This window comes from Bos javanicus, chromosome 1 (genome assembly GCF_032452875.1).
Source record: "Bos javanicus breed banteng chromosome 1, ARS-OSU_banteng_1.0, whole genome shotgun sequence".
Taxonomy (NCBI): domain Eukaryota; kingdom Metazoa; phylum Chordata; class Mammalia; order Artiodactyla; family Bovidae; genus Bos; species Bos javanicus.
In genome coordinates, this window is record NC_083868.1 from 131,248,889 (window position 1) to 131,269,513 (window position 20,625).

General features: G+C 49.8%; 2 protein-coding genes across 2 annotated transcripts; one reads left to right on the forward strand and one right to left on the reverse strand.

Annotated features, from left to right (window-relative positions):
* Positions 1–1,953: 1,953 nt before the first annotated feature.
* On the forward strand, positions 1,954–13,620 carry LOC133252926 (uncharacterized). The gene is made up of 4 exons (XM_061425944.1): positions 1,954–2,180; positions 2,405–2,591; positions 3,641–4,096; positions 12,321–13,620. The coding sequence occupies exons 1-4, from the start codon at positions 1,954–1,956 to the stop codon at positions 12,621–12,623; spliced, it is 1,173 nt and encodes a 390-aa protein (XP_061281928.1). The 3' UTR covers positions 12,624–13,620.
* SOX14 (SRY-box transcription factor 14) lies at positions 6,526–8,636 on the reverse strand. The gene has a single exon (XM_061420880.1). It carries the CDS (start codon positions 8,115–8,117, stop codon positions 7,395–7,397), a length of 723 nt encoding a protein of 240 aa, XP_061276864.1. The 5' UTR covers positions 8,118–8,636; the 3' UTR covers positions 6,526–7,394.
* Positions 13,621–20,625: the final 7,005 nt, after the last annotated feature.

The window sequence follows — 20,625 nt, forward strand, 5'->3', positions numbered from 1 at the left end:
CCCAAATTTCAGCCTGATGTAAGAAAGTGGGAAGCAGACTTTTCTTGCTTTAGAATAGTGACCTAGATTCAATTACAGATAGACCAGAAGAGAGAAGTGACACCTCACAATTTTCTTAGAAGTCTCAAAGAAAAAATTAGAAATCCCAAAACAATACTTAGTGGAAAAGAATCTGTTTATTTCCACATTCTACCGGCTTATTTTTTCTCCTTCTTAATTGCATTACTTTGGTCCATTTAATTGTTTCTGCTATAACATCACACTAGGCTTCCCAAGGGATATTTAGAATCATAAAAATCAAGGAAATTTCTGATTTTGTTTTTGAGAGTGGGTGTCTATAAACAGGGTGTGTGTAATTCTGCAAATCGAACCCAAACAAGATAAAAAATAATCGCATAGAAGGTATCTTTTCCCCCTTATGTTCTAAAAAAAAAAAAACCCAAACAAATTACAAAAGCACATTTCTTATAATTGCATTGCAGACAAAGCATTGAACAAGGAAGGGGGTGGAAATCAGTGGCATATATGTTTTACTGGTTTTCCAATTACTGTGAAAAAAAATATGGTCAAAAGAAACTGAAAGAGGGGAGAGTCCTGTGATTGTGCTTATTGACTTTTATCACTAAATTAAGCATATAAATGACCTGAACGGGTGGCTTGGTATATTAAATTAAAAAAAAAGAAGAACAATGATTCTCTCTTCCTTTTCCCTCCCTCTCTGATCTCAGCCTGAAAGGAGTCTCGGGGAGATAAGAAAGATGGGATTCGGTTGCGCTGCTCTGGTAGGTCCTGCTTCTCCCGGGAATGGGAAGCAGTTGCCTTCCTCGCAGGATTTCCGTTCGGGGTTTGCAAGAAGCGGTCTCAAGCCGGGGTTGTCCCAAGACCAAAGCCCTGGGGAACCTTTGAAATGCTCGAGCGCAAGAGAGGCGGCAGTGGGCGGGCGTGGACAACTCGACCCTCGCCTCGGGGTTGGAGCCGCCCAGCGTAGGAAGAGGGCAGAAGTGAGCTCGCGTCTACGCGGGTATCCGAAATGAAAAAGCTGCAAACTACGCAGAAGTCCGGGGTTGAGGTGCAGAAAACCGAGCAGAGCGCCGCGTGGGTCCTCGAACACCTCGTACGACTAGGTTTTCCTAGTGAAATTATTTCAGATTCTGGAAACAGGGCTCCACTGGGCGCTGGCCGCGGCACTAGGGACATGGGTGCGAGCCTGGCCCAGCAAAAAGGGTCCCCTGGGTCGCGCAGACGAGCGCAGCAGGCTCCAGGCCCCGAGGGAGCAGGCGGAGGATTGTTTCATTTCAAAGTGAAAATCTGCAGGCTTTGGGAAACGATATTCAAAAAAGTATATAATCTCCATATGCTCAATGGAGGATCCTCATAATTTACAGCGGCAGATAAGGCTAGAGGGTGTAATAAAAAATCTGAAGCCCTCCCCTCCCCCTCGCCGCCTCCCCGGAATTGCACCTTGGGCAGCGGAGCAGAATCCGGAATGTGAACTTCTCCCGACATATGTTTCCCGCAGATAAGTAAACAATCTGGACGTGAAATGGAAATGGTAATTAATGCAGTAATGCTGTTACACCTCGAGTGTGCAAATCCCATTGACTCGCCGCGCCACGGGGGGTGCCGGGCTAACGCGGACTGGAGGCGTGCGCCTCGGCCGCCGGCTCCCTCCCTCTCCTCTCCCTCCTCCCTCGGTCCCCGGGCGGGGCGCCCGGAGAGCCCGCGGGGGCTTGGCCCGGCTGCAGGAAGTCGGGAGCAGCTAAGCGGCACTCGGGACTCCGGGATCTCCGCCCTCTGCCAGCTAGGAGGGTGCGCCGCTCCAGCTCTCCCGCCGCACCCGGCACGCGCCTCCCACCCACCTCCCCTCCTCACCGCCTATTAGCGCCCGCAGAGCCTCCGGGCTCCGAGGTGCGGCCGGACCCTGAAACACCCTGGAGAGGCAGGGAGCGGCGAATGGCGCAAAGGCCTGGAGGTGCAAGGAGGACCCGCACTCATGTGCGGTGGATCGTCCAGCACGCGTCCGTGGGGTCTCCTCCCAGTTCCAGGCCGAGTGGAACCCTGCAGGCCGGCAGAGTTTTCCGAAGTCCCTTCAGTGCCTGCCTCGAAGGCGGGGATCCCGAATGCATTGCTTCTCCCAGCCCAAGAGTAAAAAAGTTTGGAAACGGCCACCGGCTGCCAGAGTAGCGCAACTCCTCCACTTGGCAGCAAAGAGGAAGCTCGTGGACTTCTTTCGGTCTCTATCCGGCCTAGGCACCTGCTCCCTTTTCCAACTCGTACCAAATTCTTGGGGCCTTTGGGGGTCAGAGAGGATGCCTAGAGCAGAGATGTGAGCAAAGAGGGCGGAGAATCTAGGGAGGCTGCCCAAGAACGTCCTGGGCTTGGGGCTCTTCCCGCTTTCCGAGAGCACAAGTCACACCCGGGCCCCAGGGACAGGCGAGGAGTTCACGAGTGACGCTCAGCTGGACGCAGATCAGGGGGCTGGACGAGAAGGAAGTGTCGAAGCTCCCTCTTCTCTCCTTCAGTCCCCTCCCAGTGCCACGGCGGACACTACCAAGCTGCCGGCCCCAGGCGCGCACAGAGCCGAGATTCAGGCAAGGCGACCGCAAGTCTCGGGTTGCGGTCTGTGGTGTGGACGCCCCAGGATTTCTAGCGGCGCACACCCTCCCCCAACTTAATGTTGTTTCTTCATTACTTTGCGGCGGCCCTGCGCTAGCGTTTCTGGCTCCAGGATAAGTCTCATTCCATAGCGCCAAGAAAGAAATCAGCCCAAGCAGTGCACCTGGGTCTGCGAGGTCTCCGAGGCCAGGGCAGGGCCACAGCCTAGGAGCGCGCGCCCCTCGGCGGAGGCACGAAGCACCGGCCCCAGCGTCTCCTGAACCCAAATCTAATGGGCCCCTTCTGCCTCTGTCTTCCTCTTTTAACACTTAAACACAGGTACAGTGAGCTCAGTAAAGAGATGAGAGTTCTTAACAGCAATCTTGTGAGTTACCGGATATTCAAATTCAAATGACTTGAAATTCATTGTCCGCTTGAACAATGGTGGCAAGGCCTGAGCTGAGGAGGAGCCGAAAAAAACAACAACAAAAAAAAAAAAAAACACGAGTCCTCCAGGGCAATCCTGGTGCCACCGCTCTCCACGTTTCCCGGGCCTTGGCAGTCTGGGATCTCTCCAAAGAAGCTGCCCACGCTAGAGTGGGTTCTCTGGATGTTGTGATATAATGAAAGTCCTCTAGGCCCTACCCTGTTTGAAATATCATCCCGTTTTAGATGACTGGAGGGATTCCCGGAGGTTACCTAGATCGTATTTTAAAATGCAAATATTAAGGGGTCTCAGAACCCAGCCACTACCACCTCAGTACGTCTTACTCTTAAGTAGCCGATCTTTCCCATCAATGAAGTTAGCAGTTCTAAGGAAATTGATATTAAAAAAGAAACTGGAAGGGTATCAAAGGTGTTTGGAGTAGGATCCAAAACTGGGGAAGGTGTTTGGAGTAGGATCCAAAACAAGAAAAGCTGCAAAGGGTCTCCAGGAGAAGCCAGGGGCGGAGGGGATCCAACCATCCTGCATCTCCCAGAAGAATGTGGCCAGTGTGTCCTTGAACAAAACGGCTGCCAAGGTTTAAAAAAGAAAACCTAACAGCCAAACAACTCTGCCTCTGCCGGGCCAGCGCCGCCCGCTGACATCCCGAGCGACAGGTCTGTTGGCCAGGTTTCCGCGCTCCTAGCAAAAGCCCAGTTGAGGAAAGGCACGGGCAAGCGCAGCTTCTATTGGGTCAATTTTTGTTGTGGTTGTTCCCTGGAAGCAATCGCACCCGCAGGCAAGAGGCCCGGATCTGCCCTGCAGAACCTGCCCGAAGGAGGCCCGGGTGGTGGGCAGAAGTCCCGGGCTCTCGGGCCGTGGGACGCGCGCCAAGCTCACAGGGGTCGACGGAGTGGCCTCCTGCAGAGTCTCGGGCGCCCGGCGCGCAGAGGGAGCGCTCATTCTCCCGACCGAGCAGTCTGCCCGAAAGAACTCCTGGTGGCTCCTTGCGCGTCGCGCGCTCGGGAGAAGCGGCTCTTCTCGACTCCGGCGGGCGGGGCACTGCTCTCCCTACAGGTTTGCTTTAATGATTTTCTTTAAAGAAAGAGACAGTTGTGAGCAAACAGGTTTGACAGGGACTGCTCCCCCCCCCCCCCCGCCGCCACCCCCAGGGGATTTCTTTTTGTCTGCGTCTGACTTCAAAGTCAGTAATCGGCCCGTCAACGGCTTGACGGGGAGGATTTGGGCGGTTTGTTGGGGCGAGTCCCGGCCGCGCACCTCGGTAGAGGCTCGGCGGCCCGCGGGGCGCGGGAGGCAGAGCTCAGGCAGGTCCCTGCTGGGACCAGACCCCAGGAGCGCAGACAGCTGCGTATATCCAACAGCCCGGAATAGAGAGGAGGTGTGATCGGCAGAAACGGCCGGAGCTAGGTCTGCGGCTTTAGGTCCCAGGACCTGCGCTGGGCCCCCTGCTCCCTGCTGGCTGGAAAGAAGCCTCGGCGACCCAGCAGCCGGCGCACCGGCGCCTCGGAGCCACGGCGCACCCAGTTTCCTGGAGCTCCCTTCCGAGTCCCCAGGGCCGGCTCAGTCGGGAACACGGGTTTCAGTTTTCCAACTGCCGCCGCCTGAAGCCCTCCACACTCGGACCCACCTGGTGCCCCTTCCCAGCCTAACCCCGCCTGGAACTCGGCTGGGCCGGCCGGCGGTGCGGTGCGCCGGGTTCCTCCTCGGCCTGGGGTTCTCTGTGGACCCGGGGTGTTGGTGCGCCGGGCTCTGCGGGGAGACACCCAGACCCCTGTAAGCTCCATCTTAGAAGATGTTAAGGGACACTGAGCTATGAGGGAGATCAGAGCGGTTGACAGGACTGTCAGTTGAGGTTATATCATAGCGAAACCGCGAAGCCTCCGCCCTGGGCCTCCAGGGCTTCCTAGGGGGCGGGAGGAGGGGCTTTCCCTAAGCGCCCGGAGCCCCCAGACCCGACGGCCACCAGAGGCAAGTCACTTCCTAATTGTCTCGATTTGTAAGAGGGTTTTGTGATGCTAAGTAAGCGTGGCGCAGCCCGCCCGGCCTCCCCCCGCTCCCCGCCCCCGCCCCGTCCCCCAGTCCGCCTTTGTTTACCTACGCCTGATCGCTCATTTATTTATCTATCTATTATTTATAGGCGTCCCTTCCTATTCAGCGCCCGTGTATGTTAATTGTGTTATACCATTTAATTCTAACATCGGTCTCAAAAGAGCTCTTAATGAGAAAAGCATATACAACACGGATCACTTTGCTATTCAGCTCAGCCAGATGGACAACTGCTAACTTTTTTTTTTTTTTTCAGTAATGAAAATCCCCCTTTGACAAAGGGGCTCAGATGAATAGGCTCCAAATAACACCTCAAACACTTCTAATTGTTTTGAGGACAATATGCTAATCCGTGGTTTTAGGCTTTGGTGTCTGTTGACAACGTTTCAGTGCACTTGCAGCCACCGACTCTTTGGAAACAACCGAGGCAGGGCACAAATCCCTCAACAGCAGCAGAAAGCAGCCCAGCCGCTAGGCTGCTCCCCGATTCGCCCCGCCCCGCTTCGACCCCGCACCTTATCAAAGCCAGTGAGAAAAGCAACCGACCTCAAAAATACTGGTGAGCTCGGCTGTGGGGATGAGACTGGGGGGAGACAAGGATTAGGGGGGCACCCTTCGATTTTGAGAACAAGTTCCAAAGAGTAGTTCTGGAAGGAATCAGACGGTCCTTTCTCCCTGTGAAAACCAGAGTAATCTTCAAGCTAACATTCACCCACCAGGGATAAGAAAAAGGCCATTTCCCTTCCTTAATAAACACAAAGGGCTATGAGTTATTTAATTTTTATGATGTTTAAAAAAATTCCATGTGGGAGCTGTGTCACTATCGCCTGTCTTTTCCCTTTACATCTGCAGGGTCTTAGCAAAAAGTCTCCCACAGTCAAGAGTGGGAAACTACCACATGTTTTTCAATGTTTCTTAGACTTTTATAAAACACAGAAACCAGTATCAAACCCCCAACCCCCAGAAGACCTAGAAACAGCATTTTCAGACAACCTATTTAAAACAAACAAACAAATAACCAAAAAACCATTCCACTTCTCTTTCCCTGGCATTGAACTTAAACACCCACAGCAGGACATGGAGCTCTGTGGGCAACTGGTTCCCTCTAGACTTGGTACTTTTCTCCATTCCTTTGGAGTTGGTTTAAAAGAAGAAAATGCACTCAAATTTCAGAAGTCTAGGTTGGCCTTTGTCTTAGTTCATTTGCTCCTTCAAGCGGTCTGACCACTTTGTGAAAAATGCAAGGAAGGAGTGAAGTCCCAGGAACAGATAACTTTGTCCAGCCTCTAAAGGCAAAAAGTGGATCCAGAGGGCATGATAGGGACAAACCCTAGACTCTGGGCCCCTAGGCACCCGACCCCAAGGGCCACCAAGCTCAGCCCATGCAGGCCAGCTGCCAGCGCCACTGCTGGAGTCGCTCTGTGTACACTCTGCCTCCTAGCCACCCAGCTCCCCAGACCTTGCCTCTCCACTTCAGATTTTATGCACATCAAAGATTACTTTTTTGCAATGACAGATTGTCTTTATTCAAAACATCTTTGTTCAACAAATGAACAGAGTAAGGAGGTGAAATCCTTCTAGGTACATTTCCAAGACATTGTCAAAACATTTATGACCATTGAAGATGTTTTTATTTTTTTTTAATTTTTGTTCACTTTCTACTTCCTGACTTTATAACCTGACATTCTGTCTAAAAGTAAACTTAGGTCTCTAGGAGCACTGCTTTAATACAAAGTAAATAACCATGTGGGTCCTTTTGTTTTACCTTTTAAAGAAGCAAACACTGTCATAGCATGATTTTGAATAGAAATGTTTTCCTTTCTGTGGTTTTAAACTTTTAAGCCTTTCCCCCCACACATGAAGAGCAAATGGCACCTAGTTGTGTCTGATGGCAAAACACAAGAGACAGCTATTTCTTCAGGGTGCAAAAGAAAAAAAATATGCATATTCTAGATATAATACCAGGATCTGGGAGTTCTGGAGTCCAAAGCCCATCAGAGTAAAGAGAAGGGGACATAAATAAAGCAAAACTGCCTACTTTTTTTTTGTCCAAAGAGGGCACAGTCGGAGGTTCGTTTGGGGACTTTCGCGGTAGGGGCAGCTGTATAGCTGTCATAACCGTTCACAAGTTTCTGGCACCTGTCTGCGCCTTGGGTCCGGCGGGACGCCCCTACCATTCCCGTGCAAGAGAGAGAGGCAGAGTCTGGGGTAGGGTAGGAGGCATCTGCAGGCCCCGGCTAGGCGCAGAGAACAGGGTGCAGACCCCGCTTCCAGGCCGCCCTCCAGGTCTGGCAGGCCGGGATTGGGGTTACATGGCCGTGGCGTGGGCTGACGAATAGGGGTCTATGCCAGTCTTGGTCATGCCCGGGAAGAGGATGTAGGCGACGGGGGGCTGCAGGGTGGAGGCAGACCAGGCGGTACAGTTACAGGGCACCACGTAGCCCGGATTGGTGGGGGACGGGTGCGTGTGCGTGTGCTGGCTGGGGCAGCTGAGGCTGCCGAAAGCGCCGTTCTGGTAGCCCAGGGTGGACGCGTAGGGCAGCGCGCCGGTGGCCAAGGTGTGGGGCACTTCACCCATCTTCTGGATGGCGCTCGAGCTAAACTGCGCGGGGTCCAGCAGGGAGTAGGGCGCCGAGGCGGGCGGCAAGAAGGCCCGGGCTTTCTCGGGCGCGCTCAGGAGGCCGTCGGAGGCCCCCACGGGCAGGCCGGCCGCCTTGAGCGGGTCCGTGTCGCCCAGGTAGGGCAGGGGGAAGACATACCTGTCCTTCTTCAGCAGGTTCTTGGGCTTGCGCCGCGGCCGGTACTTGTAGTCAGGGTGCTCCTTCATGTGCTGGGCGCGTAGCCTCTTGGCTTCATCGATGTACGGCCGCTTCTCTGCCTCGGACAGAAGCTTCCACTCGGCGCCTAGGCGTTTGCTGATCTCTGAGTTGTGCATCTTGGGGTTTTCCTGGGCCATCTTGCGCCGCTGGCCTCGGGACCATACCATGAAGGCATTCATGGGTCGCTTGATGTGGTCTGAAGGTTTGGACATGGTCCCGGAGGCTAGGCGGGTTGGGGTGGGGAGTGCAGTGGCTCGGCAGGCGAGCCTGGACGCGGTGGTCGGTCTGCCTGTCTGTCCGTCCTGAGCCGGGGGTCTGCGCTCCCCTCGCCTCCGCAACGCAGAGAGGAAGCCAGAGAGAAGCGCTAACCCCACAAAGTTCAGCTGATCATGCCAGTCTCGGCACCCAGGCAGGCCCCGGGGGACGAGCGGGGGCAGGAAGGACGGGGGAAGGAGAGGATGGCCGGCTGGGGGGCTCTCGGTGCCAGAGGCTGGGGCCCAAGTACGGGAGTCTCTGGGATTAAGTGGCCAGGTAATTTGCTGGAGAGGGCAAGAAGCTCCTCCTTCTCTCCCTCTCCACCTTCGCCTTCTTGGGTCCTCTTCTCTCCTGTGTCTACGGCCGTGGCTTCCCTCCCCCCCGCCCGTGGCTTTCCCGGAGCTGCCTCGCCTAGCGCAGCACCTGGCTGAGAATGCGGGGAGGCTGGTGAACGCGAGCCAAAAGCGGCGAAGTTCAAAGGCGAGGTGGGCCCGGACGGCACGCACTCTGACATAAGCGCGGGGCGGCGACTCCCCAACCTGGGCGCCAATCAGCAGCAGAGAAGGCGAGGGGGCGCACCTGCTAGCGCGCCCGCCTAGGAAAGAGGGAGCGTGACTGCTGGGGGCGGGGAGAGGTGTGAGCGAGAGACCCGGAGAGCCAGAGAACCCAGCGGCCGACTCAGGACGCCGGATTTGGATTCCACCTTGTTTCTGGCAGTGTCAACAAATAAAACTCTTCGTGCCCATTTCCTTTCCCAGTTGTGCAAAGGAGAAATAGGGCTTCGAATACAAAGACCCGGGGAGGGGACAGCAGAGGGAGCAAGCTGAGAGCGCGTGTTGATAAATAGGACAGCCTTGCCACGAAATGCAAGGACAGCACTCCCCCCGCCCCTGCCCCGTCAAAGATCCTTGGAAGCGAAAAAGAATATATCAAACTCAGGTTAAAAAGCGAAATAAACTTTTCGAGCAGTGCCCTGGGCGGTCCTTTGGCGGCGTTCTCACTGGACGCCGGCACGGCTCCGCCTCCACCCTGCCCCGGGATTCGGCACCCGGGCGAGCTCAGCCGTGTGTTCCACGCCGATGCCCTAAGGCCTTGCCTCCGGCGGCACAATTTTCAAACCTTGGTTGGTGAGCCTCGAAGAGCACCACCGCGATCCGCTCTTCACTTTCGTGGAGGGGGCGAGGGATAGGATTTCCATCATGATTCCTATTTATGTTATTATTGTTTAGTGTATTTAAACCTCCAACTTTCCCTCCACATCTGTCCAAACCTAGGGAAGTGCAATCTGAAGGTCGGCCAGCGCGGCGGGCGAGTGATTTTCCCCTCTGCCGTTTCAGCAGAGACCTTAGAGCGGAGTCTCAGGCTGTATCCACACCCAGGGTCGGTTTGTCCCGGGGCGCCTCTTCCCATCCAGGGAAAAGGGAGACTCGTTTCTTGCGTCAGATGAGCATTCCTCGGGTAAAGAGGACGAAATAACCCGCGGAGCCAAACTGCGCGCCTGTTTCCTTTGAATAATTGCCTGCCCGATTTGAAATGCCCTTGGGGGAAATATTTATTAAATGGAAACCATTGTCCCAGGCCCAGCAGGACCTGCGTGTGTTCCAGGCTTATTGGCTTTTGCACCAGCCTCTCTCGGGAGGACCGACCAGAAAGGCGCGTGGCTCCGCGGGCTTAGGCCGGTTGGGGGTGGGGGAGGTAAGCATAGAACGAGGCAGGAAGAGAGAGGTTCTTTCTTTAGAATTGTAGTTTGTCAAGTTTGAGGCGAAGTCTTTGCTTCTCCTTCTACGATTAGAAAGATGTGGGCCCTTTTCATCCTCGGCGCGCTCTTCGGAGAGATGGACGCTATGCCCATTTTACAGATTAGGAAACTGAGTTTGAGAAGGCTACGCGATTTGCCAAAAGTGACTCCAGTGGGAAGCGGTGATGGCCAATGTGCAGAATTTGAAACCTTGTTTTTTTTTTCCACCCCACGTCTGAGGATTAGATAATGCTTAAGCCAAACGCGGGACCCTCGACTAGACTACTGTAGCCATCGAAACCTGCCATACGAATAAACTGCACTGGAGGACTGATTCTCAAGCCTGCTCTTGATTCACTTAGGCTCTGGCTTGAGACCTGGCTTCTCTTGTATACCTCGCGCCCGGAGCGCCACCTCCGCGTGGGCTCGCGAGCAGATGCACATTCTTCACACTTCTCTTAGCCCCAGCCCTGGCGTTCACCCTGCCCTCTACCCCTGTTTTCTCTTCAAGAGGTTTCATTTAGCTTGAGGTACCAGCAAGTAGAAGCCCTTTCCAGCCCAGTTCCCGGAGGGCTTCCAAGAGGGACAGACAACTCCAACTCAGATTGGATCAGCCTGCGGACTGACCGCTGTGCTGAGTCCGCCAGGGATCCGAAGTCCAGGGCCCAGGCCATTTGAGTCCCACTGGACGATCACGACGGCTTGGCAAAGGATAACAGAAACGTTCACATCTGCAGAGAGGTACAGAGTCCAGCGATTCCCTCCAAATCTCACTCCGGAACCCTCAGGGGTTTCTGTTAATGCACACCAACACCTTGAAAACTGTTGAAGGAGGGGATCTGGCACCGGGTCGTAGACCCTTTCTCTCTTTCCAGCCTCCAGGCCAACTCAGTCCTTTTGCTCCGAGGCAACTCGGGGCAGGTGCGCCCTCTCCTTCAGTCCTCATATCTCCACCTACTCCTCTTGTCCGCGTTGCTCTTTAAACATCTTGCGCTCAGAGCTCAGCTCGAAATCCGAAGTCTGCAGCGGATTATTACAAAGGGCGTGCACTGGCAGGCTGGCAATTGTGGGCAGGGCGCCACTGACCACCCAGAATTCGAAGCCCCAGGCTGTCTGGGTCACGCTGCACTGACTGGCAGGAGACAGCATCCTGCAACTCATCTTGGCCTTGAGACTTGAACTTCGCGCTGCTAGGGAACTCAGGATCGAGGAGCGCACGATCCCCACTCGGCATCTCGGCGTCTCCTAGGCGGACAACGCTGCCTCGTACAGTCCTTGCATAGTGCTGGCTGGCCACCGGTTTATTCAAGACTTCTTAGCTTTGGGCCTGGAGAAAGAGTTCCCCAGATCCCCCGGCCTGGCCTGATGCTGTCTCAGCCTATGCCTTTACCTTCTTGACTGCTTTGTAAACTCTCTGAGCTCTGCCTCCCTGCTAGGCTTAGATCCCGGGTTAGACGTCCTGGAGAAGTGGCCCCTGGGAGAACCAGCAATTTTGGTCACCACCAGAACAGGTCTTGGGACAGAGGTCACCTAAACGCGCCTCCTGCTTAATCCGCGTTCTGGAGTTCGTGCAGAAGGTCGAACGCCACTCCAGGGCTGAAGACTTCCCGGGGAGGTGCCTTTTCTGCTTGCTTCTTTGCCTAGAGAATCCGCGCGCACGTCCTCCGTGTGCACGTCCTCAGTACGCGCTTCTTTGCGCAGCGCAGTTACTCAAGGCACGCCGCGTGCCAGCCTAAGCCTGTTGTCTGGATCACAGAGCAACATGGATTCGCTCTGAGAACCGTTGTCATTCACGTGAAGGGAAGGAGAGCCTTCAGCAGTCAAAACCCAATCCACATCCACTTCTTGCCCTGTCCCCTCTCCCCTGGCTCCCCAGCAAGGTTCAAAAAAAGCCTTCCTATCTTTGGCTCTGTGCCTTTCTAGGGAGCGTTCCACCTGGTTTTTTGCCTAACTCCTTTGCGTATCTCGGGTCTCCTACAAGGTTTCACCTCCTCTAGGGAGCCTTCTTTGATTCCCGACCTGGGCTAAAACCCCTTTTTACGTTCCCCCTCTTACACCTTCTCCACCTCATGGCCTCTTTCTCAGCCTCATATGGAACCCTGTCACAGCCCGTGCAGTCCATCAGACTTCGAGTTTGTCGAAGGTAGTGGCTTCGTGTTACTCATCTTTGAGTGTCCAGGGTGCACACACAGCCCAACGCAAAGAAGTCACTGGAGAATTTCTTTCTGTTCAGCCTTAAACTTTTCTAACAGGCATCTCCGTGCCTTGGAGCTGAGGGGACAGGACTCCAAATGCAGTCTAGTAGACCTAGCATGAAAGTCACGACCCACAAGCCTAGACCCACCTGCTTGGCCTCAGTGTTCTGCCCACCTGCTAGCCCCCAACCCCTCCTCTCCAGTAGACAGAAGTTTTCCCCTCCTAGGCCTCCCGGACTGAGCTACAGCCCAACGGGGAGAGGACGATGTGCAGACTCTGGCTTGGAGAAGATGGTACGGGGAGTGAAAGAGAAGAGGAGAACTTGTCACACGACTCTCGCCCGGCAGGTTTTCAAAGAGGCCAGCTTAGAAGCCCCGCGTCTGGACCGCCGAGGTGTTGCGGGACCCCCGGCCCTGCTGGCTCACTGCGGCCCCTCTGGGATTCCCAAAAGGGACCGAGGGAAGCTCCAGGTGCCGGTTTCGGGGAGCCTTTTCGTAGCCTGGGCTCCAGGTTGCTGCAGGGAGTGTGAGCGCAAGGCATGCTCGAGGTGTTCAGCTACCGGAAAGCTAATCTGCCCCACTCCCCAGAGTTGACTGCAGATGAAAAAAAATCAATCTTGAGAAATAATACACTTTTTGTTTAAATCATAAACTTTTACTTTTTCTTATTACAAATTTTACAAAATATTTGCCCCCCCCACCCCGCTTTTACCTCCCTCCTTCCCCCCTTTTCTGTGTATTTTCAAATTCCGAGATATAAATCCCATCTCTCAGAGAGCGCCCTAAAATACCTTATTAAAACATTTCTTGGTTACTGCCCTAGAGTCTTCTCTCCAGAACCCACCCCAGCCCCCATGGGTCTTGAAATTTTGTAAAATTCTAAGCGTCTCTCAAGCCAAAATGGTAAGGAGGGCGTGGCTTCCACCAAGAATCCTTTTGAAACCAAACAAAACCGAGTCTCAGGACTGACGCTTGCAGAGCCTGCAACAGCCGGTTTGACCCCGAGCGGGCAGAGCATGCGTGGGTACGCGGAGGACACTTCTATCTCAAACTCCGAGTGTTCCCAGGTAAGGAGAATTTTTGATACTTCGAACTGCCGTAATTTGAGTACCTGGAGTCTGTTGGGAGCAGAAATCACTTGATTCACCGACTTGATGAAAGTTAATAGAGGATTGTATATCATCTGCACACACCTCCCAGAAAGAGCAAGGGTTGAGAGTAGGGGTAGGTTGGGAGTAGGGGTAGGTCTGTGAAATCTTATTCATTCATTAAAGAATGACGTACTATGTGTCAGGCACTATGCTACATTCTGGGATACAGCAGTGAACAAAACCTGCAAACGCCCTTCTCCCCTGGTGCTTACAGCCCAATGGGAGAACAGACATAAACCAAGAAACAAACCCCGGAGTGATTCTCTCCGTCACCAACTAGTTGTATCACTTCAGGCAAAGTACTTAACCTGTCTGTGTCCTGGTTTCCTCACCGCAATGATGCGGTGAAAACGATAATGGATTGTTATCAGGATTAATTGAGTTATTATGAGGAAAATCCTTAGAACAGTGGTTGGCATGTGAATATGCCCAATAAATCATCAGATTATATTATTTTATCATTAAATAAATATGGAGTTGATTTCTGATAGTGATAAGTGGCCAACAGTGAATCAGGGTGATGAGACACTGGCCAAGGGAAGAAGGGTGGTCTCCTTTACACTAGGTGCCCAGAGACCTGAAGGAAGGAACCAGAGGGAAAGGGGCAAGTAAAGTAGGAGAAGCAGGAAATACCACTGCCTGGGAGAGAGACTTAACTGAGGTTACCCAAAGGATTTAAGGAGCCAGTATGGCTGAAACCTGGCCACGATTCTGGGAAGAGTATAGGGAAAAGGCTGTATGAGGTTGGCAGAATCCAGACCCCCCAGGCCTTTGTAGATTCCACAAGGAGTTTGGGTTTTATTTTAAGTGTACTGATAAGTCATTGGAATGAGAGCCATCAGAATGATTCAAAACAATTCCAGCAACCACACACACAAATTATTCTTTATCTGACACTCTGCTTATGGACGAATTGCACCGCCAATTATAGGCCTGAAATTTCATAAATGGACAGAACTTTCTTGGCCCTGGAGTCAGCTGCTTGACCAGCTCTTAAAGAATAATGCCACCTTGCTGATTACTTTGGACTCCTTTTCTCTCTCCTTTCCCCACTGGAAGCCAAAGAATAAACCAAGGGATGGTCATAGTCATTCATGATTCAGGAAACATGTCCACTGATGTTCTGTAAATATTATTGGCCTGACGGATTCCCTGACTTACTCTTCCACTTCCCACCAAGTAAAGTTCTTCTCTTTTCCTGTGGAGAGCCTTAGTACTCTGAGTTGACCCTTTCTGGAGACACTGAGTCCACATATAGGTATCTTGAATCTCCGAGCCTGAGAAATATAGGAGTGTATGAGCAAGTGAGGTTTCTTAGGATTTAAAAAAAAAATCCCACTGACTATGAAGAACAGAAAAGACACATTTTATTTCTAAGAATAAAAGCCAAAAGAATGCCAGCATTGTTTGCTTCTCCTTTGGGTTTTATTGTGTTCAGGTGTTTCACATGCATTAGGGCTCCCCGAATCCCATTCTTTTAATGTAAAAATCCTTGGTCAGCTCTTATCATAAATAATGCTCTTTAAGGCTCTGTATTTGCCTAATGCAATCGGCCAAGTTATTGGAGCATACATTCTCTTGCCAATTTTATCACAAATTATACACTGCAGAGGATAAGACCAAACTCTGGCAACAAGCCCCAACTGAGGATCAGAATAACACTTCCTCTTTTTATGGTACCTGCCTCTGTTCCCAACATAAATAGCAGGGAATATTAGGGCACTCGGCAGTTGCAGAAGGGACTACATTAAGCACTTTTATTTTCATGTACCTTTTGTTTCTTTAAAGCATCATTTTTACATGTTCTGAAGACCAGCAACCCTTAATATTTTATTTAATAATAAAGTCATTGAAATACTTGTGGAGCAAGTTGATGGTTGTGTAGAAAGAGCTCTAAAAATGGAATTTAAGACCTAGCGCTTCTAATTACTATGAGAACTTGGGCAAATCACTTGACTTCTCTTGGCTTCAGTGTAACAAATTACTCCAAAAGTTAGTGGCTTAAAACAGCAAACTTTTATTATCTCATCGCCTTTCTGAGGGTAGAGAATTCAGGAGCAGCTTAGTTGGGTGGCTCTGACCCAAAGTCTTATATGAGAGTGTGATCAAGATGTTGTGAGGGCTGCAGTCATCTGAACGCTCAACTGAGTTGGATCTGCTTCCAGGCTCATTTGTGTGGCTGTTGGCAGGCCTCAGTTTCTCGTCACATGAGCCTCTCCCTAAAGACAGCTCACAGAATGGATGGTAGCTTGATTCCTTTGTGCAAATGATCTGAGAAGGACCAAGACAGAGACTTGGTCCACTGTGGGAGACAACTCTACTATGTGTGAATATCAAAAGAAGCAATCACAAGGGACTGTCCCAGAGGCTTCCTCTTGTTAGGTAGTTAAGAGTAGGAAAAAGGAGTCCAAAATGGCCGTGGCTTAAAGACAAAGAAAGGGGAAAGCCTGCGAAAGCATAACAAAAGAAAACCCGTTAAAAAAAGAAAAGAAAAGAAAAGAAAACCCGTGGACCGGAGTGAAAACTTCAGGTGAAATAAACACACCCACTTCTTGGTTAGCCCAATTTGCATAGGGCAGGCTCAGCAGGGGAGGAGACAAATAAAAGGAGGAAGCCAAGGATGATTGAGGCCTCTCCTTTGGGATCAGCCCGCCCTTACACCTCGAGGGTGTACTTTTCTTTGCTTGCCGAATAAAACTGAGCTGTAACAGAGCTGTAACACTGGTCTTCCGTTTCAAATCTTTGCTGCAACAAGACAGGACCAAGGAAATTACACACTCCCCCGACACTCTCATGTGCTTTAACTGGACAACAGAGTGGGAAGAGCTTTGTAGACAGTAACATACCATACCTCTAAGTTACTTTCACTGATGCTGTTTCTTCTGGACAGAATCACAGCTAGCTCTGGTCTTAACTGTGCCAAGAACCTCATTTTGTTTTAAATTCTACCACTTCACTCTGTCAGTGTATAGTTGGCCCTGCTGAAGCTGGCTCTTGCACTTTTAACAGTTTTTTTAAAAAAAATATTTATTTATTGGGCTGCATTAGGTCTTAGTTGCAGCTCATGGGCTTCAGCAGTTGTATGAGTTTAGCTTCTCAATGGCATGTGGGATCTTAGTTCCTCAACCAGGGATTGAACCCTTGCATTGCATTGCAAGGCGAATTCTTAACCAGTGAACCACCAGGGAAGTTTTCCCCCCTTCTAGTTTTGTTAACATTGTCCTGACCCCCATCATTCTCCTTCCCAAACCGTGTCCTATTAACTTCTAACAGCTTCTGTGAGCTGAAACACTCATTAATTATCAAGGTGCCAATAAAGGACTTGAGGAGCTAGATTATATTTAAGCCCCAGTGGAAATATATCATACAAATATGTGTGTGCTCAGGATTTGAAGGAAGGGTTGACTTAGTAGGGATCAGTAAGGGGAGTTCTGGGGCCTCCCAGAACTGGGTTTTGACTCTGGAGCCACAAACACTGAGTGGTGGCCATGAACACCACTTGGCTTTTCTGGAGCAGGATTTTAGAAGAGGACTGCTGGGGATCCAGGTCTGTGAGACTGTAATGGGGAAGCTGGAGGGAGTGTTGATGCTGATGGAGCTGCTTGCAACACCTCTGAAATGATACCACTTCACTCTGTCTGCTCTTTAACTAGTCATGATCTTGATGTCCATATTTAAATAAAATGTGAAAATATCTCTGAGTGAAAAACCAGTTCATGAGGAGTGTTGACTTAGAATATGCTGATCAATTTGGTCTTTTCCTTTTTTTATTATTTAAATTTTACTTTACTGAAATAGTATATTCATGTGGTTTCAAAAGTTAGGAAGTACAAAAGCCTGGTAAGTCTCCCATGAAACTCTTCCCAAAGTTCCCCAGAGAGCCTCTCTCCAGAGATAATCTTTCTCATTTCTTCCAGAATCACTTTGCTTCTCCATATTTCTAAACAAAATGTGCAAACCGTTAAGTGATTCCTTGATAGGTAAATTCCCCTCCTTCACTCTCCTAATATATTTATGTTTTCATCAGATTGAAGACATGGCAGGACAATGGCGGTCTTCAGCATGGGTCTCTTTAAGTCCCATGGCTCCAGGCTGGAATAATTCCTCTTCCCCCCCACCCAGCACCTCACCCCCATCTTACCTCTTGGCATTCTTTCTCCACTGCTTTCCAGAGGCGTGTGCCCTCATGCACCCCTGTGGCAATACTGCCCTCTGCAAGCATGTTGCTCTGCTCTTATTATAACTTTCCCTCAAAACCTATAAGGGAACACCTGTCTCCAGGACAGGGCTGGCTTCGTTTTTATTTATTTATTTGTCTGCACTGGATCTTCATTGCTGCGCACAGGCTTTTTCTAGTTACACTGAGCAAAGGTTACTTTCTAGGTTCAGTGCTCAGGCTTCTCTTGGTGGCTGCTCTTGTTGTGGAGCACAGGCTCTAGGCACACTGGCTCAGTAGTTGTGGCAGGGCGGGCTCTGGGATCGAACATGAGTCTCACACTGGCAGATGGACTCCTATCTATTGTACTACCAGAGAAGTCCCAGAATTGGCATCTTTGATTCTAGTGTGGGTTAGTGGCAGAAGGGAAAGTTCAGTTGACACAAAACCTCCTCCCATGTGGTGAAGGGCCAACAGGACCTGATGGAAGAGTTGGGCAGAGGAGGAGATCTGTTTTTCCTGGTGGTCATTATCTATAGGGATTTCAGTCAAACCTGTAAGCCAAGACATAGACCCAGAAAGTGTTTTGTGAGCAGCCAATAATTATTATATTAATTCTTTACTCATATCATGTTCCAGGTACTATGCAAAAACCCTTTACATACATTAGTTTATTCAATAGTCAATAAAACCAGGCAGAGAAATCTGACATTATCCCTATTTTGAAGAAGAGGAAACTGAGGTCCTTTAAAAAGTTAGACAGAACTTGCCCAAAGTCACAGAGCTGGTAAACAGCAGATCCAAGATTTGAACTCAGATGTTGTCTGATTCAAGAGCTCTCATCTTGATGTCCCAGCTCCCCTTGGGATGACCCACTATGAACTTGAGTTGAGCCTTAGCATGGTACAAGGCAGAGGAGGACTATGTGGATCCTTGAGGGCTAGATCTCCACAGAAGGCTCCCTGAGCAGAAACCCTGACCCTCTTCCTTCACAAAAGTTGTCGTTCAGTTGTTAAGTCATGTCCCACTCTTTGGGACCCCATGGAATGCAGTGCACTAGGCTTCCCTGTCCTTCACCATCTCCCAGGGCTTGCTCAAACTTATGTTCATTGAGCTGGTGATGCCATCCAACCATCTCATCCTCAGTCACCCCCTTCTCCTCCTGCCTTCAGTCTTTTCCAACTTCAGGGTCTTTTCCAGTGAGTCAGTTCTTCCAATCAGGGGGCCAAAGTATTGGAGCATTAGCTTCAGTATCAGTCCTTCCAATGAATATTCAGGGTTGATTTCCTTTAGGATTGACTGGTTTGATCTCCCTGCTGTCCAAGGGACTCCCAAGAGTCTTTTCCAGCACCACAGTTTGAAAGCATCAATTCTTTGGTGCTCAGCCTTCTTTATGGTCCAACTCTCATGAAAGGGTAGGAAGATCATATATGCTGAGGGGAGGAAGGCAGCAGTCAGGTGGAAAGGTGTGTGCATTGCAACCAGCATAAAGATGAGATTAAGTTCTCAGTACAAACTGGGAAGAGGTAAAGTGGATCAGATTTTGACATCTTCAGATACCAGAATGAGGGCTGGCAAGCTATCAGATGAGCAACCAAAACAGTACATGTTGGAGATGAGTAGTAGGGGCTTAAAAGTGAGACTTTATAGAACCACAAAAACCATATGATGTCACTTTTATGTGGAATCTAAAATATGACACAAATGAACATATCTGTGAAACAGACTCACAGAGAACAGACTTGTGGTTGCCAAGGGGAAGAAGCGGATGATGTAGGGATGGACTGGGAGTTTGGGATTAGCAGATGCAAACTATTATATATAGAATGGAAAAACAACAAAGTCCTACTGTATAGAACAGGGAACTATATTCAATATCCTGTGATAAGCCACAAAGGAAAAGAATATGAAAAACAATGTATATAATATGTATAACTGAAACACTTTGGTGTACAGAAGAAATTAACACAACATTGTAAATAAACTATACTTCAATAAAACATTCTTTTAAAAGTGAAACTTTGTGAAGTTCAGTATAAGAATGTTATAGAAATGTTGGAGATGGGAAGAAATTGGAAGTTATACTGTGTTTATTTACTGTCCTTATTTATTCTGAATAAGCATTTGCAATGTCTCTGCTAAGGCACCATTTATTTCAATAAATTCTTACTTTTATCTGAAAGCAGAATGTCTAGTCTGCTGATGAGGACTTATTTTCTTCTGTTATTACAGTTTTAACCAAATATATCTTGCAGCAGTCCTTTGCTAAAAATATTTTAGGTTTGTACTTATGATGCTAGTGTGGATTGATTCCCTTATCAACCTATGTTCACGAGTTAAATTCTGTAGGATAATTTTAGCAATGATTAGCCTTTATTATAAATCAGGGCAGTCCATTTATAATCCTTGGATTATAATTTAGAAGATAATCTCAATCCTTGTATTTCATACTGCTTACTACACACCGAGATTCTCTGTTTATTAATCTCCACAATGGATACAAGATTAAAAGAAAAAGAACCCACCTTGGAATAGTGTGGCAAGGTCCCTTATGTACATTCAAGTCATGGGGCCAGGATTGGTACATAGGTCTGTCTAATCCTACTCTACCAGACTGCCTTGCTAAAATACTTGCTTAAAGATGTCTAAACATAAGAAATATTTATTAAATATGTGAAGCCAGTCTTGAGCTGAGTAAGTAGGTCAGATACCTTGAAGTTCTTTTGTAGTCCCATTGACTGGCACAGAACTTCCTTCTCATGTGTGAATGTCATATTGTGATTCCCTGACTTGCAAACACAACAGATAATGCTGATTATCTGTCAAGAGTCATTTCCCCTGTTTTTTCTTGTTGATCTAACCTTGATTTTTTTCAATATCCAGTGCCCAGGGGTTGCTTGATTAAACTAATAGACTCAACATCTGCTTGTCAGTGATTGGTTGAAGAGTGGTCATGTGACACAGTCTGGCCAATCAGCAGGAGCCTGCTGTGGTGTAGGATTCTGGGGAAAGTTTTCTTTGCTCTTCACAAGAGTTGCCCAGGAGAAAGTGATCCCAGTTTTCCTGTTTTGAGATCTCATTGTCTTCATGTCATTATTTTACTGAGATCATGAGGGAGAATGAAATGAAGAAAATGCATCAATAAGATGAAGATGAGGAGTGACGAAAGGGGGAGAATTCAGTTCCTTGATGACTTCATAGAGCTACTGAAATAACCGAAACAAC